The 27,629-nt window shown below is 42.4% G+C and overlaps 1 protein-coding gene across 1 annotated transcript in view; it reads right to left on the reverse strand.

Moving 5' to 3' along the window:
- LOC119413801 (spermatid perinuclear RNA-binding protein) overlaps nucleotides 1-27,629 on the reverse strand; it is a 93,280-nt gene that overhangs the window by 7,191 nt on the left and 58,460 nt on the right. The window contains exons 6-13 of the mRNA XM_037680864.1: nucleotides 24,323-24,465; nucleotides 20,002-20,097; nucleotides 19,740-19,851; nucleotides 16,742-16,839; nucleotides 13,856-13,949; nucleotides 13,570-13,638; nucleotides 2,724-2,932; nucleotides 1,064-1,213 (exon numbers count right to left, since the gene is read on the reverse strand). Of these exons, the coding sequence (XP_037536792.1) occupies nucleotides 1,064-1,213; nucleotides 2,724-2,932; nucleotides 13,570-13,638; nucleotides 13,856-13,949; nucleotides 16,742-16,839; nucleotides 19,740-19,851; nucleotides 20,002-20,097; nucleotides 24,323-24,465 (971 nt within the window). The remainder of the gene's footprint in view (nucleotides 1-1,063; nucleotides 1,214-2,723; nucleotides 2,933-13,569; nucleotides 13,639-13,855; nucleotides 13,950-16,741; nucleotides 16,840-19,739; nucleotides 19,852-20,001; nucleotides 20,098-24,322; nucleotides 24,466-27,629) is intronic.

A 27,629-nucleotide genomic window follows, 5' to 3' on the forward strand; every position in this document is an offset into this window, starting at 1 on the left:
TATATATATATATATATATATATATATATATAGATAGATAGATAGATAGAGAGATATAGATAGATATAAATATATATATAGATATAGATAGATATAAATATATATATAGATATAGATAGATATAAATATATATATATATATAGATAGAGATAAAAAGATAGATGGATATATATATATATATATAGACAGATAGAGAGAGATATATATATATAGAGAGATATATATATATATATATATATAGATATAGATATAGATAGATAGATAGATAGATATAAATATATATATAGATATAGAGATATAGATAGAGATAAAAAGATAGATGGATATATATATATATAGACAGAGAGAGAGATAGAGAGAGAGAGAGATAGATAGAGAGAGAGATAGAGAGATAAGATAGATATAGATAGATAGATATAAATATATATAGATAGATATAGAGATATAGATAGATAGAGATAAAAAGATAGATGGATATATATATATAGATAGACAGAGAAAGAGATAGATAGAGAGAGATAGAGAGATAGAGAGAGATAGTTAGATATAGATATATATATAGATAGAGATATAGATAGATAGATAAATAGAGATAGACAGACAGACAGACAGACAGTCAGTCAGTCAGTCAGTCAGTCAGTCAGTCAGTCAGTCAGTCCCAGGGGGAAATATGAGGCATCCAGTAGCATGTTCTAATCATACAGAAACAAGCAAATGTGAAATAATCAGAAAAGAAGCAGAATACACATAATATCTTGTGAACTCGACTACTTTGGCTGCAAAGGCTGACAATTTGTGTCAGCTCATAAATTCTTTAAACGTCAGATTCAGTAATTAACCTCGGGGAGCAGCGGAGGAGAAATCCGTCTTCCGGGATGGAACCAAAACAAACACAAATTTCATTTAAAGCAGAACCAATTTAAGGATTTACCGGTTTCTTTTTACAATTCAGATAAAAATATGAAGTTTTAGTTTTCACACAGACGTGTTTAATGAGGCGTCGCTGTGGTCACTGATGCCAGCGCTGGTGTCTTTGTGCATCAGTTGTGTGTTTGCGCCTCACCTCCTGTGTCTCTGTGGAGGAGGTGACCGACGTGGAGCTGGAGCTGGTGGACATCCTGTCGTTCTTGCCCTCGCCGTCGGACTTCTCGTCGGCGCTCAGTGAGTCCAAGTCTCCGTCGCAGCGGAGCACGTAGCCCAGAGCCTGCAGCGCCTGAGAGCGATGACAAAAACAGAGTCGGGCACGAGAAAGTTTCAGTTTTACAGGGATGGATACGATTGTAGACATGGACGCCTGATTATATTTTAGAGTGGAAACATGAAACCTGTCTGACAGGCTGGTGTAATGAAGATTGCAGAGCTCTTATGTTGGACTTTTTCAACACAAGACTTTTATTTCTGCTTTTTCACTTTTTTTTAACTCGCTTGTGCTTTTATTAGTGTGATGTCACTCAATGCTTAGTCCATTCTGTCTGATTAGTAGTCAGAAAAAGATTTAGCAGTTTTAACCTTTAAATAAACCGACTAGTAAGCTAGCGGGCTAGCGTAGCGGCTACCTGCATGAACCAACTCAAAGAGGAGGTGCTAGAGGTGAAAACATGTTTGAAGTAAAAATAAAAAATGAGAGCAAGAACACAAGTTTGCACCCACATTTAAAAAAAAGGGGGAGGAGCTGCTCCACCTGCTTCACTGACCTTTTTACAGACGCTAATGTGCACGTGTAAAATCAGGCACCACGCGCTTCAATAGCCATTTCCAGTCTGCGTTGATTTGGTCCTTTGCACCTGCACGTTTTTTTTATTGACTTTTCTATACAAACATATTTATAGAATAGTTTTATTAGTATTTATGTTGTGATAGTAACGTGCGACTGCAGAGCACAGTCTAAACAGTGTTCATATCTGCTCAAGTGTATTTAAATAAACTAAACCGTAGGAAAGACCCCATCTAGAGACTGCGCTCAACGACCTGTAAAAAGCTCAATGGATGTGGCGTCCATGTTTGAATATTTTGGGTTTTATTGGTTTGGACCTAAACTGACTGCTTCAACATAATGTTGCTGTAAAATCTACACTGACAACAAAACTGATTCTAGTTTAACAAATGATCATCTATAAAAACCATCCATCTGTCGGTTCTGACCAAAGTGCCACCGAGCAAGGCACTCGAGCCTCAGCTGCTGCAGAGTGGACGACACAAACACACTGTAGTGGGAGTACTGGTGTGAAGCTTCGTGAATAAATGTGATAAAAGCAGTGAAACTACAAACTGAAGGTGAGCTGCTTCAAACAAACAACACATTTTTCACTCATTGATTCACGACTTCAGCTGATTGTTCGTCTCCGTTAACGTTCAGGGAGAGAATGAATGTTCACTTTGTGTTTCAAGCTTCTCAGATGAGGTTTTCTCTTTTAATTATTTAGGTCACAGATTTTGGAATACTTAAAAAAAAAAGTCTCAGTAGGTGTGTTCAGAGTGTTTGTGTGAAAATCATTTTTAAATTCAAATTTTACACGTCACGTTCGTTCATATACAATAACGAGTGGCCTGATTCATGAAATAAAACCCTAAATTTCTAACATCTAAACCACTAAATCTAATCTTCTTCTGTTATTTAATCCATCATGTATTTAGCTTCAAAGAGATGTTCCTGTTTGGAGTTATTAAACTAAAACGTCTCGACTTGTTAAACATTTAGGCTCCTTTTAAAACCTGTCCAGCACCTTGAGGGCGACTTGGAGCTTGGCGGTCCTTTTGGAGTTCCCAGTGGACTGGTAGGTGGTTCCCTGAATCTCCACAGACATGGTGAAGACGGGAGCGTGGACTGGACCAGACTGGGACAGAAGGCGGTACTGAAGGCCCGGGTGGATTTGGTTCAGGCGCATCAGAGCGTTCATGGGATGGTTTGGATCAGTCATTCTCCAGTCCAGGACTAAAGAAGAAAAGATGCAAATATTAGTTGGATGTGAAGAAATCAGACCCCTAAGAACTTGTTGCTCTCATTAGCTAAGATGGGAGAAGATAATAAACTGCACCAGCTATGAAATACAATAAAACAACCCCTCTATGTTTAGTCTTCTTTATAAGAGGTTGTTCAGACCTGTGATGGACTTGAGACCAGTCCAGGGTGCCCCCCACGACCCAAAAAGGAAGAAGTGTGAAGAATAATGGATGGATGTTCCGACCTGTAGTTCAAAACAACTTGGAGCCATCCACTTGTGACCAGACAGCACTAAATACAGGACTGGATTAAATCAATGCATGTTGAATATATTTTTTCAAAAGTGGCCTGGACCCCTTTAACCCTAACCCGTATTTTAGTAGCGTGAATACAATCTGTCCAGAGCCAAGCTGTAGGACCTCCAGCTGAACTGACGTGACACCACACGAGCAGCAGAGCGGAGGACTTGGGGTAAAATAAAAATAAATAAAATGAGTGAAACAAAAATAAATGAAGTGTGCATTGAAATCCTTCTCTATAATTCACGTTGTCAGGATTATCATGATTAAATCATAAACAGGGTATGTATGGTGAGTTTTTGGTTTAACGTTTGTTCCGAGTGTTTTAGGACCTGCATGCTTTAATGTGATGTGTCAACCAGAGGACAACAATCTGAGGCAGTTTACAGGTTAAAGCCCAGTTTACATGAGAAAAATCTGTTTCTTCAATGTTTATTGTAGCAAATAAACAAGAAAAAAAACTGTTTATATTAACCTGCTGAAGTTTCCATAGCAGGCTGGTTGCCAGATAGGAAATGATGAACTATAGTCACTTTAAATTTATTGTATTTTGACCCAAACCATCACATGAGCTGAGGGTGAGCGGTCTTGGAAGGAGGGTGTTTTAAGATGAGGTGTGTATTGTGTTTAACGAACGTATGCACAGAAAAGGAGGCGGCAAACAATGTAATTATGTTCATCTGGCAACACAGACGCTGGGCTCATCTGCTTGCATTGTGCATGCAGTGTCTGCATGAGCACACTTGCATTTAAACTGGTCAACACACAAATGCTCCTTCAAACCTAGGATGCTGTTGGCTTGCTCCTACACGCTGAAAAAGGGCGAGTAGCGTAAAAAACACTCTGCCAGTTGTTATACCGATTCTGTGTTAGTGCAGAAAAATTGACTGCATGTAGTGTGCATGCACGTTTTCACATCTGTGGAGTGTTTCATACCTCTGCAGGGGTTGACAACTTCCACGCAGACCTGGATTGAGAAACCTTTGGTTTCAGAGAGAACGAGGGTTGTTGCTGAACCGCGACAGAAAAGCTCCAGTTTCAAACAGCACGTCATGTAAACAGGGTTACAGTCTGCTTTGACACTGAGCTCTGTGAAGTCACTAATCTTTGCAGATCTGCCCTTTTTCCACTACTATTGTGTTTTCTTATCAAGAGAACACTGCAAAAACATGACGAATGGTTTTGACTAGGCCTGTCGCGATAAACAATAAATCCATTAATCGAATGATAAATGAAATTATCAACCTCATTTTCATTTATCGGCTTTATCGTTTCTCCGTGTCTCTCTCTTTCTACTGAAGACACTAGATGACAAAAAGCTCAACTCCAGTGCTCTTCACTGACTCCTCCCTTTCTCTTTAAAATCCGTTTTAAAGTCCAAAATTGCGTTTTTAGATCGTTAGAAGCAGCTAAGCTGAGAAGCTAAGCTACGAGCTAAGCTAATAGTCAGAGCTCGGGGGGGGGACCTCCGTCTTGTCAAAGCTCCAAAATTCACAGTTGAAATCTGTGTATTTGTGTAAAAAGTTGTTTTTCTCTGCAAAAAGAAGCTGAGAACTTGTTTACTGATTTTTTTATTAAAAGCTTTATGTGAAAAATGCGATGCTAAAGAGCTCAAACCGAGTGTCCGTCATTTCGAGAACTGAAGAGAGACAGCCCATGTCACGTCAAGGGGCCTCACTCCCATTTTTCTTTAAGAGACACGCTGCTCGCTCCCTCACTATCCATCCTTCAGGTCAGTTTTATACTGTTATCCGGTGGTCAAACTACACTACACTCAAAATAAATTAAACATTTCTTCTTGTTTGACAATAATTACTAATTATTGTCAAATTTCAAACAATTTTATCGTTTATCACAATAATTTCTGAAACAATTGCCCAGCAGAATTTATCGTGACAGGCCTAGTTCTGACCCGTGTTATTGTCAGCGTAACAGTTTAGATGTCTGAATTCTCTGTAGTTTTTACAAATTATCAGCAGACCTGATGAAGTCCTCACTGACAGCCCACTGTGTGCGTGTATCTGCATACAGCGCAGGTACGCAACATCTGATTGCAAAAGGTTTTCAGGTACATTATTTACCACTAAATATGTAGAGGTGTCAGACCTGACCACCTGCAGTCATACCACTCAAAATGGATTCGTTACAACAAACATGAACAGCCAATTAGCACTGTAAAGGGACAAGATGAGAGGTTTCGACTGAAACGAAGAGCCTTAAAGCCTTGACAAGCTCATGGCTCACCACAGGAGGTCCGCCGGGTCAAGACTCAGTAGCTCAAGTGAATTAAAACGACTTGAGACAGCCACCCCACTGTGCTGCAGGTCATTAGGTCCGTTTCCACCTGCGAGCTGTTGACCCGAGTGACAAGACTGAGGAAATCACTCCTCGGTGGGGTTTCTTATTTCCCAACTGTCTCTGAGATGAGAAGTTCAGAAGATGTCAGAAGCTGTTTTATTGGCTCCAAGTTATCAGCTGGTTGACAGGACTGGGGTGACACTTCCTGACCACATACAGAAGAGCTCGCCCTGACGTTTTACAACTGAACTGGAAATAAAAGCCAACACTTGGTGACATAAGCTAGATCAATGTACAGACCAAACCTAGAAACAGTCAGTATTTTGTTGTCTAATGTGTTTTATGTGTTGTATTTTGTTGAATAAGTTAAAGTCAGTCAGTAAAAAAAAAAAGAAAGGAGACACTTTAAGGTACTTCGTTATTGCTGTTGCAGCTAATTGACATGAGCCACTGCTATAACTCTGTTAGTTTTACAGAGACTGAGCTAAACTCTGTGTGAAAGTAGCTGGCAGGCATCAACAGCAACAAGCTCTGAACATGAGGTTGCTCAAAACATTTTTTTTTAATGGTATGAAATCCAGAATCCACAATGAGAGCAGCAGCTTCATCACTGTGTGTGACGGCAGTTCACTGTAGAGACAGAGACGCTGAGGAAGAAGATGGAGGTGAAGGAACTGAAGAACCAGTGCTGAGAGGAGCGGAGGGGGAGGTGTTAATGTGTGTGTGTGTGTGGCAGGAAGTGGCTGTGAGATAACTGCATGGCTGCTGCCTGCAGTATTAATCCCTGTTGGCTTCTGCTGCCTCTCGTCACCTCCTTTGAACTGGAAGCAGATGAGTTTTGCCGGAGACGATCGTCCCAGTGAGGACCGATTTAATTACCGAGACACCGACAGACACAACCGGGGGGCAGCTGAGGGTGGGTGGAGTGCAAAAACTAAGAATTATTTTCATTTTCCAACAATATACTGATTATTTTCAGAACTAAAATTTAAGATTTCTGAGCAGGAGAAGCTAAATATTTGTCTTTTTACATATTCATCATCTGTTCTATTTAATGGGAAATAAACTGACACCACTGAGACGACACAAACTGATAACCTGTATAAATAAAGGTTGAATGAATATAATAAACTACCGAGTACAGTTTTGTGTGCAACACAATTTGAATAAAGGTCTTCAAACAAGAGCCAAGTCTTTGCTTACTTTTTGAGTTCCAGTGAACTTCATCCAGTGATTTGAGATAGTTTGCCAGCAGACAAACAGGAACAGTTGATGCGAGTTGTGCTCAACGTATGTGATGGGAATGATGCTCAGCTACTTCCACAGCATGTTTTAACCCAGTATCTGTCAAAACAGCTATGTTACAGTCATTTTGGGGTTTTGTAAGGCCAGATGTGGCAACCATCTGTAATTGATTTGATTCATGGCAGCTGGCAACAAAAACATTTAATACGATGTTATTTTCAATTCTGTTGCCTTCTGTTTTCACTTCACAATAACTGAATTCAATTATATACATAAAAAAACCTCTAAAGGATGCATGACACATTCTTTAGTTCAATAAACATGTTTGTAATGTACCGTACCTGCCGCACTGATGCGACCAAAAGTGTCTAATAAAGTGGAAAAAAACCACACAAATATGTCGTTTTGCCGTATAAGTCGCATCTATTATGCGTCACCGTTGACAACCTGGAAATGTGGGCCGGTGTTGTGCCAAAAATCGATTGGCTGCCAAATGGCGGTTGCGGAAGCGTGCACGGGAACACTTTAACAAGAATTTAACAAGATTGACACTTAAAAACAATTATTTGTTTGCTCGAAATTATAGAAAAGGTGCGTCTCAGTCCAACTTTTTCTTAATAAATGCACTTTGACGGTCAAATCAGCTGCATTTTGAAAGCCGATATGGGGAAACAGGAACGCACAAAGGGACGACTCGCTGTGCATTTCTTCGAAATTTAACAAGATAACCACCTAAAAGCAATTATTTGTTCAACATTATAGTAAAGGTGTGTCTCAGTTGAATTTTTCCTTAATAAATGCACTTTGACGGTCAAATCAGCTGCATTTCACGTGGGCGGCGCGGCAAAATGCAGCTGATTTGACGTTTGCTCCAGGAGTTCCAGAGCGAGAAGAAGGTGGCATGGTATGGCAAGCCAAGTGTCTCATTAATAGCCACTTTTACCTATTAATGAGACACTTGGCTTGCCATATTAGTCGAAGGCCCTCTAGTGGCTGAAAATGGTAGTGTTAAATATTTTCCATGTCAGAATAAATGAAATGGTCAGATCTCAGCCAAAAATTGGGTAAAAAATATGGGAAAAAAAAAATGCGTTGCTTCGCTGTATAAGACAGGCATGCTAATTTATACAAAAAACTGTGACATACAACGAAAATTACGGTAAACATTATTTATGGGTCTGGACTGTGCTCTACAGCGGAGAACATGAAACCCACACATCGGTCTGAAGGGAGCGGTCCGTTCGTGAGGAACAGAGAAGCTGTGCTGTTTCCACCATTAAGCATTAAATATTTGTGATGGTGTGGGCTGTAACCATCATGGAAAAACACCGTTCCAGCTGGTTTGGGCTCAGTAGGATGACAATGATCTAAAACGTTGGTTACGTACTGTAACCCCAGATTCTATGAATATAGGCGTAGCCCTTTAAGGCTGTCGCTGATGGTTTATCCCGTTATGCGCAGCATAAGCACTGAAAAAAATTAGTCCACGCCCACCTGCTGTGTGGGCCCCACCCGGTCCGTATAAATTACGTTAAGAGCGGGAAATCGGCTCCCAAAATAGCTTTTTTCTTCAGCCATTTAGGAGCCAGTGAGGCCCGACGCTTAAAGGGCTACGCCTATATTCATAGAATCTGGGGTTACAGTACGTAACCAACGTTCTATTTCATATAGGCTTCGCCCTTTAAGGCTGTCGCTGATGGTTTAAGGGCGAAGCGGATGTGGTCCTCGCCTCACTGGGTCCATTCGAACACAGTAAGAAGCGGAAGCTTGCCCAAAAAACGTCTTGTCACTCAGCTCCCCGTGTGCATAAACTACGCATCGCGTAATTATGTGCCATGCACAGACGCATGTTGTGTAACTATGCGTTCTGACAAACATGAATACCCCGGAAAAACTTTCAACATGAAGAAGAAGTTGAAAAGAGGGGGGGGGGGGCATGAACCAACTGGTTCATGGCTGAACAGTATAAACAGATTAATGTCCATGAATTGATCAATAATCAAATGAACTGATTGTTAACAATAATCATGAACTGATTAGTGACAATAGAACCAAAATCACAGACACGACTGTGACTGAAAACAACATCTCACACTGTAATGCATGCAGACAGAAGTGAGCTTAAACAGAGTTCCATGAGCACTAAGGACAGAATGTGTCATGGAACGAGCCGTTACATCACGTAGGTAAAAGCGAATAAATGAGCAGGGTGTTGACCATGCAGCCGCAGTGCAAATGTCCTGCATTGACATACCATTATGCAGAGCAGTCGAAGATGCGATACCCCTGGTCGAGTGTGCTTAGAGGTTGACAGGAGGCCCTAAATCTGATGCTCTGTAGGCTTCAGAAAAAGGCCTCACACAGCCAGTGTGACAAGCGCTGGATGGATAACGGCGACCTGCAGAAGCATCTCTATAATGCACAAACAATTGTTGAATTTGAACGCATTGCAGCTGTGCGCGTTACGTAACACGTCAACGCCTGCATCGGGCAGAGAAGATGAACAGATGCTTCCCCTTCTGATCTGTGGGGGGGAAAAGACCCCTCCAACGACATCACTCTTGATTTAAAAGAGCTCGTGATGTTTTAGGCATAAAAGCTGGGTTGGTCTTAAAACAGCTGAGCTGCCCGTCAGCCTAATTCTAAGGCATGACGAAACAACAGAGAGGGCAGATAATTACTTACCCTCTTAGCGGGTGTTAAAACCAGCAGCAGGACTGTTTAAAGAGACAAGAATTTAAATGAAAACTGATCCAGAGGCTCAATTGAAGCTTTGATCAGGGCTCGCAGGACCAGCGTTAAATCCCACTGTGGAACAAGTGGGCATGAAACAGGCCTACATCTCTGAACACCTTTTAGAAACCGCTTCATCAGCGGGTGATTAAAAGCTGTTCTGTCTCCAAACCCTTTGTGGCAGGAAGAAATGGCTGCAACGTACGTTAAAGCGTACTGAAAGCCAACTCCCTATCCATCAGGTGTTGTAGAAAAACAACACGCTGCCTAAAAAGCATGAAGTGGTCTCTAAACCTTCTCTGTACACCAGCGCTGAAAAGCCGTACCCTTGATGTGTACAGAACTGTGGTAGATGCAGCACGTGAATCTTGAATTGTGCACACTATCTCCTGAGGGAGACCCATCCTCTAAGTGGGACCGCTCAGCGGTCAAACCCACCGGTGTTGACCTATTTCTGGGTAACTCTTGGTCGCTCCTCCTGCCTGAAGGAGAGCATCCTTCCTCCACGACAGTTCCACGGCGACCCCACAACAGACGTTGCAGGCCTGGGAACCATAGTGCGTTCACACGCCGGGAGCCACCAGGAGAGCTGTCAATCCCTCCTCCTGAACTCGGTTCATGGACCGTAAAAAACAGAGGAGGTGAGGGAAAAGAAACGCGTAAAAAGCGTTTTGGGCCACCGACTGTGAGCAAATGCGTCCCCCCCCCAGCGATGGATCGTCTCGCGGGCTCAGGGAAAAAACCGTAGTTGACATTGCGCGTTCTTCTCGCGTCGCAAACAGGTCCACAGCTGCTTTGCCAACTTCTGCTGTGTCTGAAAAACATCAGATCCGGATGGAGGATCCGGTCCACATAACGTGGGCCGCCCTTGGACGTCACATCAGCCCCTCTGTTCAGAACATCGGATATGTAAACCGCTCTAATAAAGCAGGTTTGATGAACCCAACTCAGTAGCTTCCGCGCAATGTGTAACATCTGGGCTGAACGCACACCCCCCTGGCGGTTTATGTACGCAGCAGTCACCATGTTGTCTGTGTGAATCAACACGTGTTGATTCTGTAGCACGGGAGCAAAATGTTGAATCACATTCAGCACTGTGCGACACTCCAAAACATTGATGTGGGCTGATGTGCGGTGGGGCCACAGCGCCCCTACTGCTTGAGATAGGCATGTTCCCCCCCCCAACCTGACAGAGACGCGTCCGTGAAGACTGACACGTGACGTGGGTCTGCTGACGGGGACTCCCTCTGACAGAGCCAGGGTGTTTCCCCAGTGTCGGAGGTCTGCTCCCATGGAGGGAGGGACAGTGATCATCCGTCTCTTTTGTTTTACTGGATCCACACGCAGACGCGTGTGGATCCGAACTGGCGGGAAAAGGCGAGGGACGTAGAAAAAAAAGGGGTCCCTTCATGTCAGCCTCCTCCCGGGTTCCGCCGGGCAACCCCTGAGGGCGCTGTCGGCCGGGAGCGGTGTGATCGCCGATGCGAAACGAGGTGGGATGGGGTGAGCATTCACTCAGCCCCCCTCCACCTACACTACGCTCCCCGGGAGGGAATGAGCAGCGGGGGCTGCAGCTGAGCACACCTTGCCCCGGAGGAACCATCCGGTTCGCCCCGAGGGTCGGCGATAAGAGGAAAAACACAAGATGGCGTTGTCCAGCGTGTAATGACCTGTCACTGGGAAATGTTCCCGGACGCTTACCTTGGAATAAGACTGCTGTCATCTTCTCCTCGGGGAGGAGAACTCACCGGACGACCGGAGGTCGACTGCCGGGCCAAGCATCCTTCACAAGGTTGGTCATTTACACAATTTATCTTCTTTGTTCTTCTGACAGTGCTATATTAGCTCGCTGAAGAAAAAATGGGAGCCGATTTCCCGCTCTTAACGTAATTTATACGGACCGGGTGGGGCCCACACAGCAGGTGGGCGTGGACTAATTTTTTTCAGTGCTTATGCTGCGCATAACGGGATAAACCATCAGCGACAGCCTTAAAGGGCGAAGCCTATATGAAATAGAACTACCTGTCCTGATGCAGCAATCCTTGTTCCTGGACACGAGTCACTGACAGATGTTTTCTGACCCGAACACAGGAGCTGATCGATTCCTGATGAACTCTGAATGTTTCTGTCCGCTCACAGCTCAGAGGAAATCTGATAACTTCAACCCATTTTCTCTTTTCAAGGATCCGTGTCAGCCAAGGCCACAGCTGCGAGGATAAAAACTCCTGTCGGTGGTTTGAAGCCGCTCGGTGAATAACGCCACAGAGTCAGAGGACGAGCTGAGGACACAGTTCAATGCAATAAACTGGATCTATAACTGCTGAGATGCACACAAATTCATGCGGGCTCAACTTATTTTCTCTCCTCCGATGCACACATTCACTGAAATGAACACTGGGTGTTTTATACCCAACAGCCTGCTTTGTTCCCCATCACACCTGATCGTCCTAATTTCTAAGAAAAGCTCCAGCTTTATTTCTTTCGGCTCCACTGATTCACTTTTCCAGCTTTTCGCTCAAAGCCTGCTGAAAAGCACCTTGTTTACAGTCAGATGGTGCTCAGACACGTTCGACGCACACAGACCCAGCCTTCTGTCCCGACAAAGTCCTCGGTCAATATCCACTTATCTGCTGCTATTAGACGCTGATTTTTCTGCCCGTCTCCAAGTGATGTGTTGTGTTTGACCAGCGAAGGTTTCAGACAATATTCTTGCTTTTATTCAATATTTTCTGTTGCAGAAAATTCTGTTCCCTTCACTCACTCAAGTAAAACCATATAGCAGAGAATATAACACTGTCGTGGAGAAGACGCGATGACAAGTGGCAGACATGACCTGCACTTAAATACATTCATCATCAGCTTTATTTCTTTGTTCTTCACCTCACCAAGACCACCACTTCTGTTAAGGCTAACGTGCTAGTTACCTCTTTTCTCTCACAAGGATGCAGACAGGTTGCAACAGGATAAACTGCTGCATGTCAGTGAAGCATTGGGTTTGGGTCCTCATTACACTGTTTGTGTCCCAGGCTGCACATCAAACTGCAGCAAGTGAAAGAGAGGCGTTCCGTTTGCTTCTAGCCTCAGTTTCCTGCCTCCTAAAAAGGACTAGCATGAAGAGTCCACATCAAGAGAGCCTTGACAGCCTACCAATTCCATGAGGGGATGGAGAGGGCTTACATTTCTAGAAAAGATGCTGGTCAGAGTCCAAACACATCCATCCATTATCCTTACCCGTTTCTTTCTTTTCGGGTCGCAGGGGTCATCAGTGCTCATATCCAGCAGTTGCAGTGCGAGAGGCAGGGGACACCCTGGACAGGTCTCCAGTCCATCACAGGGACACAGAGACAAATGAGACAAACAACCATTCACTCTCTCACTCACACCTAGGGACAATTTAGTCACCAATCAGTCTAACATGCATGTTTTTGGTCTGTGGGAGGAAACTGGAGTACCCGGAGAAAACCCACGCCTGCATGGAGAGAACATGCAAACTCCACCCAGAAAGATCCCCGCCTGGGATTTGAACTGGGGTGACCTGCTCGCTGAGAGGCGGCAGCTCTATCAACTGCGCCACCGTGCTGCCCACTCCAAAGATAAAGGCTTTTCAATCAAAATCATACTTTCTGCTACAACTGGAAACTAGCTGCAACTCAAAAATGTGAGAATATGGTCAGTTTTCCGCTTAATTCTCACGTTTGCAACAAAGAGACCAGGGAGCTCTGAGGCTGCATTTTATTTGGCCAATTAAATTTTTTTTAATGAATCATAAATAATGATCATCGTGAAACTGTATTCTAGGCTGTGCACGTGAATTCATTGCCCATCTCTCCCCACATCATACCTGCTCCATACACACCATGGCACCATGTTCATGATTTAATCTACACTTATTTCAAATCTGCCTATTTTCACTTCATATAGCCCAACAAGGATGATCTAAAGAACAGGAAATAAAATCAGTGTTTAGGAGATCAGATCTGAGGTAGATGCCGAGTTCCTGCCTTTCAGAGGAGAGACGACGAGCATCTGTTTGAAATAAAACCAGAGAGTCACCTTTCATCCTTTTGATGAGGTCTCCATCTTCTGACCCCACATCCTCCCGGTGCCTCTTCAGACAGCCACCTGCAGAAACATGTCCTCACTTAAAGCCTCACACCCATCATCTCACTTTATTATTGATTATATTATTTAAAAAAAAATTTCTGGATTGCGTCTGAACAGATGGAATATATGAGGTAAAAGCATAAAAATAAAAAAAAAACACTGATAAAGAATAAACAGTACACACACAGATGAAGACAGATGAAAATGCACAGACAAAAACCATTTGAACACAGACCTTCTAACAGCCTTGAGCAGGGCTTACTGGCTGGCAGAGGATCCATATTCAAGACCTTGTAAAGCTGTCCAAATGCTACAAGGCGTAACGCATGCTGAAACACACAAACAGAATAAGGACACGTCATTGTAGTGGTTGAAAACCCTGCAGTGCACACAGGAGAGTATAAGAAATAAACAAGCAGCAAAGCTACCAATTATTTCCCGATCGATACACTTTAATTATCAGAGAAACTTGAGGGAGCAGCTCTGTGTTTGTGTGAACCTACCAATTCTGTAGGGGGAAAATATCATGTTTTATAAACACTTTGTGGGCAAAAAATGACTTGGAAATACAGAAAAATATTCCCAGACTTCATTTCTACTACAGAGAGCGAGACTGAAAACCGAGCGAAGGCAGTAGAGATAAAACTGAGGATGTCTTCTTATTTACTGAGCCCACACTTTCTGCCCGGGGGGCAGACTTTGTTTCATGTTCTGAGCAGAAACAGTAGCTGTGACGGTGTGAACCGGGGCTCATTTGACGGCTAATGAGGCTGCCGGTCTGAGAAGCCTCCACAGACCAAGGTCAGAGTTCATTTTTCTGTGGACAGCTCAGCTATTTATATTGCTGACATGCGTGGCTTCAGTGGACTCGCTTTAAATAACACTCTGTCAGTAGGAAGAAACAGTACCGGGCTGTTTACTGGAGGAAAATGCTGACTTTGGTGCAGTGAACAGGGAGGAAGCACGCCCAGGTGGATAGTTCTTAATCTGTCCGGCTAATGAGTGCCCTTTGTTAAATCAAACATCGGCAACTGGGTTTATAGCCCCCCCCCCCAAAACAGGAAGAGAGGTGTAATAATACTCTGAGGGGTCGACATAAAGATGGAGTCTGTACAGGAGCAGATTATGGATGTAAAACGCTTATAAAATGAATTTCCGTAGGTAGTTCTGCAGAACTAATTACTCTGGGGAAACGGCACTGCGTTCTGATGAAGATCCCAGCTTCACTCTAAAAGTGACAAACAGCTTTAAAACATTTTGTTGCATTGCAGAACAGTTCTACTTCGAAATTCTTTTGTCAGCACCGTCGGTCGACTGATTCTTTTGAAAATGACATTTTGTTCGTGAAGCACCCTCTGAGGGACCAGTCGGAGCCTGAGCAGCCGCACCGTCGAGGTGAAACAACAGGTTCATGAGAACTTGGAAAGCTCCACACGGGGTGACGAGAAGAGGAAATACGTCTCGCTTCCTTAACAGCTACACCGTACAGACAGCGTCTCTTTGGGCTGTGACTTGTTGAAAAAACAGAATTGAAAGAAAACATGCAGATTTTCATTCAGAATGACGACGTAGCTGGTGACTCAAAATCGTGGTGAAATTGCTAGAAAATAGATATATTTTCAGTTGCAGTCCCACTGAATTCTTAGTTTTCAGCCAAGTGATGGCCAGTTTTTGAAAACGACAGCTCATGTTTCGTAATCAAACTACATTTTTGGTCATGCACATTATTTTGTTGTCCACCTTTGCCCACATCGTACCCACCTTGTTTTGTACCCACTTTGGCAGCTGCCCCACATTTAGGATTCATTCTGCTAGAGGACACTTTTGAACAAAAAAAATTACAGTTTTGAACGAGTTTAAAAAAAATTACCATTATTATTATTATGATGTTTGTGGTTTTAGACCTGGGTATTTGTCTCGGGTGCTTTTGGTCAAAAGAGTGCTCCTGTGCAAGAGTCAAAAAAAGCTCTAGTGCTCTTGAGATGGGTTGGAGACTCCTACAACAAAATTCCAATGGGTCAGAGAGAGGTTTGAGATGCCTCGTCGTCTCTTGAGCTTTAAATATTGAATATTTTGAGAGAAACCCCCCCCAGGAAAACTAAATTGAGAAAGGACTGAGACGAGTTGCAGATATTTGCAATGACTTCTGCAGGAGCGGCTGTGGCTGAGTGGTTAGAGCAGTTGTCCTCCAATGTGTGAGTTGGGGGTTTGATTTCACCAGCAGTCACGTGCTGAAGTGTCCCTGGGCAAGACACTGAAACACTCATTGCCTCCGATGTGAATGTGATAAAGCTCTGATTATTCTTTGTACAGATACAGCAGAGAGCTGTATGGATGGGTAAATGAGGCACATATGTTGTAAATAGCTTTGAGTGTCTTGATAAGATCAAAAGGAGCTCTACAAGTACAGTCCATTTACCATTTACTATGTGGAGAGAAAATGCATCTTGCAAATCTTTTGAACATGTCAAAATTTTCTGACACAAGAACAACTAACAACAAAATTGGGAACCCTTGTGGACGTTTTAAAACATTTTTGAAAAATTCCTCGCAAACGTTCTTTTTCTACTGGTCTTTCCCTCCTCAGGGGTCACTCCGGCGAGTCATCCTCCTCCATCTCAAGAAAAATCCCTCGCAAATGCTGCTCCTAATTTGACGTGAACAATCGCACTTCAGTGAGTGACACAGATTTGGAGCCGCCTACAACATCTTCTTCTAGTCTGTGATTTCTGTACGGATTGACGCAGCATAAAGGGAGAGGTGTTGAAGTCAACCTGCTGCTGTTATGCCAATGGAGGTAGTGACAGAGCTGTAACTATATATATATATAAAAGGGTGAGCTGGCATCATAGCTCAGTGTGATGTAGTGATGGCACGCGACCAGCAGACTTCTTCCTCTTCATACCTCCTATGGTTCTGCAGAGCTGACTTCATGTATGAAAGCTCGAATCAGCTCAGTCTAAAGAGGGGCTCGTCATATAGGCGTGAATTAAAAGCTTCGCAACAAGCATCAACATACGTTAAAACTAAACACGAGAGGTTTAGAAACAGTAAAAACGTGCTTCAGTCTCAGTGATTTAAACATGAATTAAAACATCAGAACGCCGTGGCGTGGACCGACCTGCGCATTGTGTGTGATGACATCAGCCTGCTGGGCGCTGAGGTCAGACAGGACGTCTGTGGGTTCCCTCTCACAGGGGTCATGAACTCCTGGACCACCTGTGATAAAAACACGTCAGCGTTTCCACAGAAGTTTACACAATAAACCATAAATAATCCACTAACTTCAACTGTTTAAAGGCTTGTTGTATCTTCACGTGAAGCAAACACTCGTAAATGTTTCGGTGCTGAAGGAAAAACCTCCAATAGGCATTGAAAACCCAGTCACGTCATCACAGGGACTAACTAGCTGCTCCACGCTGATCAAAGAGCAGCTCAGATTTCCCAGATGGAGGATCAGAAAACGAGAACAGTGGTGGGAAAAAAAAAAAAAAACATCTGAGGACATCTCAGTTTATTGGAGCCAAACTGAAAAACATTCAAGCTTTTGGACCGGTACAGAATAAAAATGAGCTCTCTGTGTTAAATGGTTCACAGGAGTTAGAAAAACAATTAATACCAACTGAGGGAAATATGAGTAAAGTGGCCTTTAAGTAAGTAAAAGTTTTTAAGGGAGATAATGTCAAAGAATGAATTGTCACAGAATTGTCATGTAATGTCACATGACATGACGAAATACTCTGAGTTTCTCCTGATTCTTTCCGAGTAAACCCTGAAATTCCAGGATATAAAGTCACAAAACACTCAGAGCAAAGCATCTTAGGTGGCGGGCAGGGTCACATTCAGAGACGACAGGAAGTAAACTGTACCTACAGTATGTGCATCCAGCAGTCACTCCTAATAATAATACTTTATAACATCAGAGACTAAAAGGCCAGCACAGCCAATCAGTAATGATGCATGGACTCTGTACGCTGAAGAAGCAGAACATGGACTTCTTGTTACTAGAATACTAGCATTATTACATGTAAAGGATAACGCCTCAGATAATACTTTAATCAGAAGATCAGTGCTCAAATACTCTAGAGTTTTCCCTGATTTCTGAGATCTTTTATCAAATTACCAGTTTTCCCCATCTGGAAAATGTGAAAGTCGTTTTCCTTGATTTCCCCGATTTCCAGAGTTGCTGGGAGCTCTGGATTCTGCTGCCTGAACCCATCTCATCACTGGGATGTTCTGGTTAGCATTTATTTTGTAATAAATTCATATAAGAACAAAATAAAAATAAAAACTGGGCCTTGTTGTCTCCCTAATCTATTTGTGATGACATCATACACAGAACTCAAACCAGTAAAAATCTTAAAAGTACCACTATGTGCTAATTTATTAATGTGTAGGATGTATGATACTCCATCAGAATGTTGTTGCTATCCATAACTGTTGTTATTATAGCAATGACAATAAAGTAAATGCTTATTTTGAAACAATAATACTTATATTTAAAAAAAAAAAAACTTCTTTATAATACAGGAACATTTTGAATTAAAAAGCACGAACTGTATAGTTGGGGTTTTGTTCATGAGTGAGGGAAGAAAGGAGCGTGAGATTGACAGACAGATTAGTGCAGCATCTGTAGTATTGTGGACTCTGTGCCGGTCTGTTGTGGTGAAGAGGGAGCTGAGCTGTAAGGCAAAGCTCTCCGTTTACTGGTCAGTCTACGTTTATACCCTCACCTATGGCCACAAGCTCTGGGTAGTGACCGAAAGAATGAGATCGTGGATACAGGAGGTTGAAATGAGTTTCCTCTGCAGGGTATCTGGACTCTCCTTTAGAGACAGGGTGATAAGTTCAGTTATCAGGAGAGACTCAGAGTAGAACCATCAGTTGAGGTGGTTTGGGCTTCTGATAAGGATGCTCCCTGGACGCCTCCCTAGGGAGGTGCTTCGGGCATGTCCGACTGGGAGGAGACCCCGGGGAAGACCCAGGACACTCTGAAGAAACTAGTCTCTTGGTTGGCCTGGGAACACCTTGGAGTTCTCCCAGAAGAGCTGGAAGAGGTGACTGTGGAAAGAGATGTCTGGACTCCAAGCTCAAACTGCTGCCCCCACGACCCAACTTTGGAACAAGCGGAAGATGATGGACGGATGTTTGGATAGATGTATGTATTGATGGATGGATGCATGCATGGATGCATGCATGGATGGATGCATGGATTGATGGCATTGTATATAGTTATGCATGCATGCATAACTATATGATATATATACAATTATAGTTATGCATGCATGCATGCATCCATGGATGTATGTATGGATGAATAGATGAATGTATGGCTGTATGGCATTGTATAGTTATAAATGCACATCTCTTGCCTCTTTGCTGCAAGATGCTCAGAGAACATGAAAGAGATGACTCTCCACTGCAGCCACATTAAAGTTTAGCTCAATCAGTTTAATTATAATCATTTCTGTGTTTGCTAATGTTGATTAGCTGTGGCCGCCATCTTGAATGGGACAATTCCAAATATTAATAAGTTGCAGGATGTACATTGAAGGCTTAGTTTGAGAGATTCATTAACATCTATTCTGATTATTGCAATATTGTGCTAATAGACAGAGACATACATCAAGCAAAGCAGTAACATGAATGTGAGTATTTTATGGAGACTGTCAATAATTAGATACCAGTTTTCACATGACGACCCTAGCTGAGAAGAAAATATGTTTTTTTTTATAATCCTGTTATTTTTACTGCAATACGATCTTGGTGAAAAAATATTTTCTGGCAGACGCATCAATTTTTGATATTAAAAAAAACCTTTTTCAATTTTAAAAGGGGTCTGTTTTATAATAAAAGTCAACATTGTTACTCTGTTTTTGTAGGAGAAGCAAGGAAAATCCCAGAGTATTAAAAATATAAATAATTTAGCCCCCGGCATCATCGGCTGGAATGGTATTTATCAGCTACATTGTTTACTTTTCTCTGCCCATAAATTCTTCATCTTTACTCACCGCATCTAAACTTTAATACCACATGAATCACATTTGATTCAAATAGTTATAACGAGGGTCATGTTTGGTAAACGAAGCCCAGAGGTCGGGGAGGGGCTGCTCACAGACCTGGTAAAAGGATTCCTGAGGCGATGCACTCCATGACGCGGCGTAGGGCTTCACCTGGACCCAATGGCCGGTTACAGGTGGCTAAGGCCTTTTCACAGATCAGCTCCAGCGGCTGCAGAGAACAAACAGAAAGACGCCGACAGTGAGCTTAGAAAAATGACTCCGTCATTTAAAAGTTGTTTTAGTGACGTTTTAAAATAAATGTGTTTGCAAAGGCTGGTATTTGCTCAACTGGATGACTGATTCTGATGCCGTCACTTACCCATCCTTTGAGAGGCTGCCACTCCGGCAGGCGGTTGCACATCTCTCTTAGAATCCTCAAAATGATGACACAGGACTTGAGATCTGTGACCCGGGCCTGAGGGAAAAGGAGGACAGAAAGGAGGGCATTTCAACAAGACGGAAAGAGTGGCGGAGCTGCAAAACCCTCCGTGGAGTGCGTGTGTTTTGACACATTCAGCCTTTGAGACGTGGGACTGAAGGCATTTTCATGACCCCTAAAATTTCAATCTGTTACTGGCACCACTGTGAACGGTGAGCTTGACTTTCATCCTGGAGCGACAGGGTGGAAATAAAACTAACACAACGCAACGCTTCTCGTTCAACCGAGGCAGTTTCAGCGTCGACTCCTGTAGCCTCAAACCCCCGGTATCATTTTAACTTTATATCTTCTTGTAAGGATATCTTATATTCTAATTTAGCCAACACAAGCCTTTCATACATTTATAAATGTCCTTTCTACATTCTGAAAGTTTTATTCAGTGAGGAAAAAAAAATCAGCTTTCTTAGATTCTTCTTCTGAGACGCATAAATATGCAACATCTCAGCTCATCTTTATTTACAAAGACCTTTATATACAACACATTTGACTAAACAGATTTAAAGCACCCACAGAGGAAAGCAAAACAAAAGCAAAACAAATTATTACCCTCCTTAACCTCACTTCTGAGACTGAAATGTTAAACAAACCAACATTTTTATAAAAGAAAAACAATTTGTTTGTAGAAGGGTTTATGGGGGCTAAACTGAGCTAAGATATTCTTTATTTTTTAAATAAATATTAAATAAATAAGAGTGGTGCAGCGGACACAAAGATGAATGAGTGTTCATCGTGAGCACTGCCTCTGGTTTAGTTTGGAGCAAATGAGCACAAGCACATCGAGTGTCAAGCATGGTGGTGGAAGGTTGATGATTTGGACTTCTTGCAGTCACTGAGCCAAACATTTATATTAAAATATTCTAAAGTTAAATGTGAGGTCTGAACTAGTCTTAGTCATGGGGCGTACTTAGTTTTTCCACACGACTCCGCTCTTGTCATTATGTCGTTAAATGATGTTTTAGTTCCCTCATTCCCCAATTTAATATGGACTACATGTACTTATAGTTCATCTCAGCACAATATCTCAAAATAATCACAGAGTGTACATTTACAACTAACTTACTTTTGGAGTTCCTAGAATTCAACATGGCTGTTGCAGTAAATCAACATTAGTGAACACAAAAATGGCTATAATTATCAGTTTTATAAATACTGAGACACATTTTGGCATGGTGGTAGCTGAGACTAATATACAATATATACTCTAATTGCTACGTACTGGTCAACATTTATTGTTTCCTCACTCGCCCTGGAGCAAGACGGATGCTTTTCTTCCCTCTCCTGCTTTTTGCTCTCCGTCCTGTGTATCGGAGCTTCTATGTACACATCTTCTGAATCGTAAATTACCGTTATGGATTTGGTCAGCTGGACTCTCAACGCAATTGATACATTTTTCAACCAAGCAACGGGGTGCTGGAGAACCTCATGCTCTGCTGTGACGCACGTGACGGGGTACGTCATGGATCTGTGGGGGGAGTGGAAGATGATGTAACTTTCTGTGTTGTCTCAGGAGGATGTCTAAGATTTAGACAGCATTGGATTGATGATAGCAGGGTTTCTGCCTTTTGGCACCAACAGATACCCATGTTATCAACTATTAAGAAATATGGCGGCAGCAGTTTCGGCCATGGCAAAGCTGCCGACCTTATGTGAAGGATTAATTTGTGCTTCTAACTCTCAGACTCAGCTGATTTACGAGCTCAAGCGTAAGATGGAAGTGATTTATGAGAATCGTAGGCCACTAGCAGCTTATGGAACTCGCCAGCATGTTGGAGTCGACCTTGGAAAAGGCTAATAAGCATGGGCCAGCAGAAAGCCCACAAATCTGGCCAATTTGGATCATCGAGAGTACCAGCAGAACTCAAGGCTGACGAGAAAAACAGTCTGCCTTCACAAAAAACAACTGTGGCTTATCTGAATCTAGCCTCCCGTTCGACCTTGAATAGGCCAACTTATCAAATTGCTCCCGGGGATATGTAAACTAAGAAGGCTTTGCTCTATCCACCCCCCACCGAGAACTTCTGTGAACGCTTATCAGAGCTGTACCGGCTGATATCAACATCTCATCAGGACTATGGTGCTATCTGGAAGTGGTTCAGGGACAAATCTCACCCTCTTGTCATCAAATGCATTTGTGACTATATAAATGTGGTGCTGGTAGATTTTTTTATGTCTTAAACCGTGTCCCGACAAGGACGAGGTGTGAAGAGATCTTTTTTTAATACCACCATCCTTTCCTCATGGTCTTTCCCCTTTTCTATCTAAAGAATAAGGGGTTGCGCTCCTAATAGTTGCAGCCACGTGCACCCCGCCCATCTTTTGGACGACTGTACAAAATATAATCTCGCTGTACTTAGGTGCAATGATAATAAAGCTTATTCTGATTCTAAACATCTTTAGCAAAAGCTGTTAGCTTAGTTAAATGCACTGACACAGAGCTAAAATGTGATGTGGTAGTAGCCGAGAGTCCTCTCAAACACATACCAGAACCACCAACAAATCTTGCAACATTGCATTAGATCGTTCATTTACAAGGTTAGACCAAAACAGTTACAACTCTGTTCCTTCACAGCTTAAGATAAATGCTGAATGAGGTTGTAATTAAATTTGCACCATGACTGTATTTATTTAACAGTGCTGCAGTAACATCACACATGAAGCTGCTGGAGAAATCCAAGATTAGCCCGTGGACATTTAGGAGGAGATGGCGATCAAAGGTAATTACGTCTGGCCATTTAAGCAAAACAAATTATCTCAGAGATTTACTGAGGCTTTAATTAGTGCTGGATGGCTGCATATAAAACTGAAAAGGAATTTCTCTCAGGTGGAACAGACACAGTGGATGAGGTAAATGTCACCGATTGTATCTCCAGTTGTTGGAAATGACTGAAGGTTTTCAGGTCCATCAGCTTCACTTTATGATGATGATGAAGTTAAATCCTGCTTCATCTTCAGGCTGCGTTGCTGCAGCTTCATTGTCAAGCTGTTTGGCATTTAGCTGCTCATCCCTAAGGGAAGCTCCACTCTGATTCACCTGACCTCCACCCTCATCTGCTTCAGAACACGCAGGACGGCAGAGCTGCAGGTCAGCAGAAACATCAGATTTCTTCATGACCTCAGGTCCAGTGGAGTTACTCTGCTCCTGTTTGACCCCAAACATACGGCGTCCTCATGCCGTGTGGTTACTGATAACACAAGATGGCAAAGACTTCTGTGTTGTGTAACAACTCAAGGTTGTGGACAATTAATGCTACGTAAGATATGTACAACCTTTAACTTATTATTATCACACTAGAATATGAAAAGTGGGTGGTTAAGCCACTGCCTCTGTCTGCATGTGTTTGTTAGCAAAATATCTTGTAAACCAGCATTTACTCAGAGCGCTAACTGACTGCAGTCTTTGCATTTACAGTTTTAGTCAGCTCTAGTCGTCTCTTAGCAAAATATCGCATGAACCAACGGAGTTTAATGAAAGTTTAAAAAGTAGTAACTGGATGTACATGTACATCTAATTAATTAAACCAATTAGGGAACACAAAAACAAATTTAACTCGGCCATTTTTTGCATCTTTTGAACTAAAGTTTGGTGTGGCAGTAGCTGTACGACGACAAACGTGCATTGCTTCATGATATACACATTTAATTTATGTCTATTTAGAAATAAATCAAACGTAAACAGTACTGTCACATGTTTTAAGTCAAAAGGTTGTTCTATCTCCCAAACTAACTTAAGCTGTCAAAACATTTCTACTTACAGCTGTAAAAAAACACGAGTCAGCAGTCATGTTTAACACCCACTCAGGAACCATTTAACAGTAAACTGGCCGATATAATCCAGGCTCCTGATAAGAATCAAAGATTCATCTGGGAGAGCTTACTATAAATAGAAATAAAGAACCAAAGACCTGCAGGAGTCAGTTTCAGGTGTAGCTGGTTGGAATTAGCATCAGTCAGGGTTTCATATCTTGCAACAACACGACTGCCTCCTCGTTTCTCTGCCTGAAACGAGGCCCCGCTTCATTAAAACTGTGTTTCTATTATGCTAATAACCCTCACAACCTGGATGCCATCATGTTTTCCTGAAATCATTTTTGCTGCTGAACAGAACATGAATGTAAATTTCCAGAGACGTGTTTTGAGACCAGCTGCCAGAGTAAAATAAAGACACCGTGAGTGAATTTGTCAGCAGCCCAGCTGTGCTCACCTGGAACCACTTGGCGTGTCGGAGCGCAGCCAGTGCAGCCTGGCACTTCTGTCTGTCTAGGGCATCTTCCTCCTCCTTCTCCTCCTCCACCTCCTTTCTATCGTTCTCCTCCTTCTCCTCATCGCCATCCTGATCGCCCTCCTCTGGACAAACAAACGGGATGAGATGAGATGAGACCTCCGACATTTGATCGCCAACATTCCAGCGCGGTCGGACAGCTAATTATTAGGCAAACCCACTGATCTGACTGAATGAGCTAGGAAGGGGGTGAAATTTGAGAGGTCACGTGACTTGATTTGTTTTTCTGGGATAATTCATGCACAAGGTAGGATCTTTTGTAACATTGACAGGAACCCAAGTAGATGTGAGAACATGCGTCTTGCTGCCAGCCGGAGCCTCGCTCAGGATGCAGATCAGTGGCTGAAGGAACACGGCAGATTAGTGTGTTATCAATTACTGCACAAGACGAGAATGAAGAGCATGGCTCAAATTCAAAATCTCTCTTTTTTTTTGCAAATGGTAAAGATTTGAGTTTAAACATTTAACATGCTCCACTGTGGAAACATTATGGGCGTTTCAAATCATTGCATTTTGTTTTTATTAAGATTATATACAACATCCTAACTTTTTTTAGCCAGAATAACTGGCTCAGACACGCTTGAGAACGGGGAACATCAGCGTTCAGTAGCTAAACACTTGTTATTCCGCTTGAGGTGGAAACCAATCATCCCGCTCTGCAGTTTTCTGAAGCGCCATGCCAGCATTTTCACTCTTGTGGGGTTGGTCAGATGTTTATGTTTGAAAAAGCCTCTCCACACCGGGTTCCTGTGGGGAGCGCTCCTGCCATGACCGGAGGCCAAGCCATGGGAGGACGACGGCAGTGGAAGAAGAGGAGTGACAGCAGATGACAACATAAACATCTGAGAGTGAGAACGCCACCCTGGAATGAAAGTGAAGGCTGTTTGTTCTCAGGAGCAGACACACAAAAAGGAGAACAGACTGCGGACCACCGCAATGACATTTAGTTTGAAACTCTGCCTTCTTTCGTTTCAAATATTACTTCATAATCAATGTCCTTTAGAGCCATTATGGCTTTAAAGACCTGTCTCAAATGAGCACAGATTGAAACAGGATCTTTCCTGCTGTAGTTGAGTATCGAGAAAATGAATGACTCAGATTCCAGTTTATCTGTCGTCTTTAAATTCCAGTTTATCTGCCGACCTGCAACAGATCTGCAGGGGAGTGAGTGGAGCGTGTGGTTTGGCAGTTTGTTTCTGAACAGACAGAAGTGGAAAAAGGATGGAGGAAGTGGAGGACAAGCAAAAGAAACCAATGAGAGACGTAGGTTTTATCCCGAATTATTCCTTAAAGAGACTGAAGACCCTCATGGTCTGCCTCTGGACCGCTGCTGTACTCGGTACCTCTCTGACACTTCAACACAATTTATTCATTATGGCTGTACGCCAAAAACAAACGAGAAGGAAGACATTAGTATTTCAGCCTTTATCTTTAGATACTTGCATCTAGACCTGTTACTAATTTAAAACAGTGGTTCTCAATTTTTCAGCCTTTGATTCACAAAATAAAGTTACAGAGACTGGCGACCCAGACTAAGACCTGGTTGAAATATTCAAAAAAATTTTATTCAACCATTCCACGATTTATTCATTTAGTTTTATCTATTGATGCCTGCTGTTTTAATCTTGTTTTAACAGTTAGGGCTAAATAAGCTACTGGAAATCATTTTCAAAGGTATTACAATTTCTGTAAGTCTTCTCAAGAGCTCCCTCCAGGTGGTTCTCGACTCGCTGGGTGTCCCGATCCTGACTTTAGGAACCACTGGCTAAAAAGACAGCAGTGTTCATAATAGAACATATAGTATTATACTATTTTAGACTTGGAAAATTATGAGAACAAAAGAAGATGGCCAGCTAAAAGCTAGGAGTAGGAAAATGCTAGCTAATAGCTAAAAATAAGGTACCAGTATGTAAATGTTAAAAACAGTTAAACGCTAAATAAAAAGATGATGAAGATAGGCAGAAGCTACATGTGTCAAAAGGCTGGCTATAATTTAAAAGTAGCAAATGGCAGTATAAAAGCTGAAAGTAGAATTGTAGCTAAAATCCAAAGTAGCTAAAGGCTAGCTAAAAGTTGCATAAGACAAAAATTTAGCTCATTCACCAAAGCAGATTTCAAAGAGAACAATGTTTAAAAAAATTAAACTAGATCTCAATGCATTTCTTTGGGAAAATATTAGTTTTTTTCATAACTTTTATACCTTTTAAAATATTTAACATTATTTTAAAAAGTGCTGATTTTTTAATTTTTTATAAACGAATGGTTGAAATAGCTATTTTAGCACAATATATACAGAGGTAGACAACAAAACGTACAAATAAACGAATAAATAAATAAATAAAACTGACTAAACAGTCTCACAGTAACAAATATTGGAAAAAACATGTCCCACAATGTATTAAAAAAACTGAATTTTAATTCAGTTTCACTATAACGTTAAATTAAGTTCATATTTAGGCTTTATTTACACGTTTACCGTCAGCTCACTGTGGTTTTATTAGCGAGATGCAGCTACACAGCAGGTTTTCAGAGGCGGACCATGAAGGAACCGTTACGGTCGAGACCACGTACGGATCAGGACAACCACCACTAAATTCTCCTCAACACCATCAGCTTAAGGGATCTTTGATTAGAGACCAGGAGATCCAGTTTATTTAATTAACACTTCTGTTGCCACATGAAATTATGGGATGTCCCTCTGAGCCAACAGAAATCACCCGTCCCCAATAATTAAAGCACAAAGATGCTAAATCAAGGGCTGCTGGGAAATGTAGTCACTTTGTAGTTTGAGGCTGTGCGCTCAGTGGGGAGACATGGACCAGAATTTCACGGTGACCCAGACAGGAAAGAAAAACAGGAGGGGTGAGGAGTTTTTCTGAGGCAGAAAGAAAGTGGCTTGGTTGGATAGAGTGGATGTTGCTGTTGGGGAAGCCCCTTGTACCCGGGGTTTCCTGCTGCTTGGTTGGGGGGGCGCCTCGTCAGCAGCGGGTCTGATGAGAAGTTTAGGTCTACTTGGCGAGCCGACCTGCGGAGCTATGGCAACAAAATTAACAGTCAGTGAGCAGAGGTCGTCTACGGGAGCAGCACCATAAAAACTGAGAGCCAGCGGGACTAGTTAGAGGGTTAATGGTCTGTCAGCTGGAAAAAACAAACACACGGGTGAATCACCGAGGAACCCTCGTGATGCAACACCCAGTTAGATCCAGTTTGAGAATGGATAGTCTATTAA

The sequence above is a fragment of the Nematolebias whitei genome, chromosome 8, assembly GCF_014905685.2.
Source record: "Nematolebias whitei isolate Nwh7 chromosome 8, NemWhi1, whole genome shotgun sequence".
Lineage (NCBI taxonomy): Eukaryota > Metazoa > Chordata > Actinopteri > Cyprinodontiformes > Rivulidae > Nematolebias > Nematolebias whitei.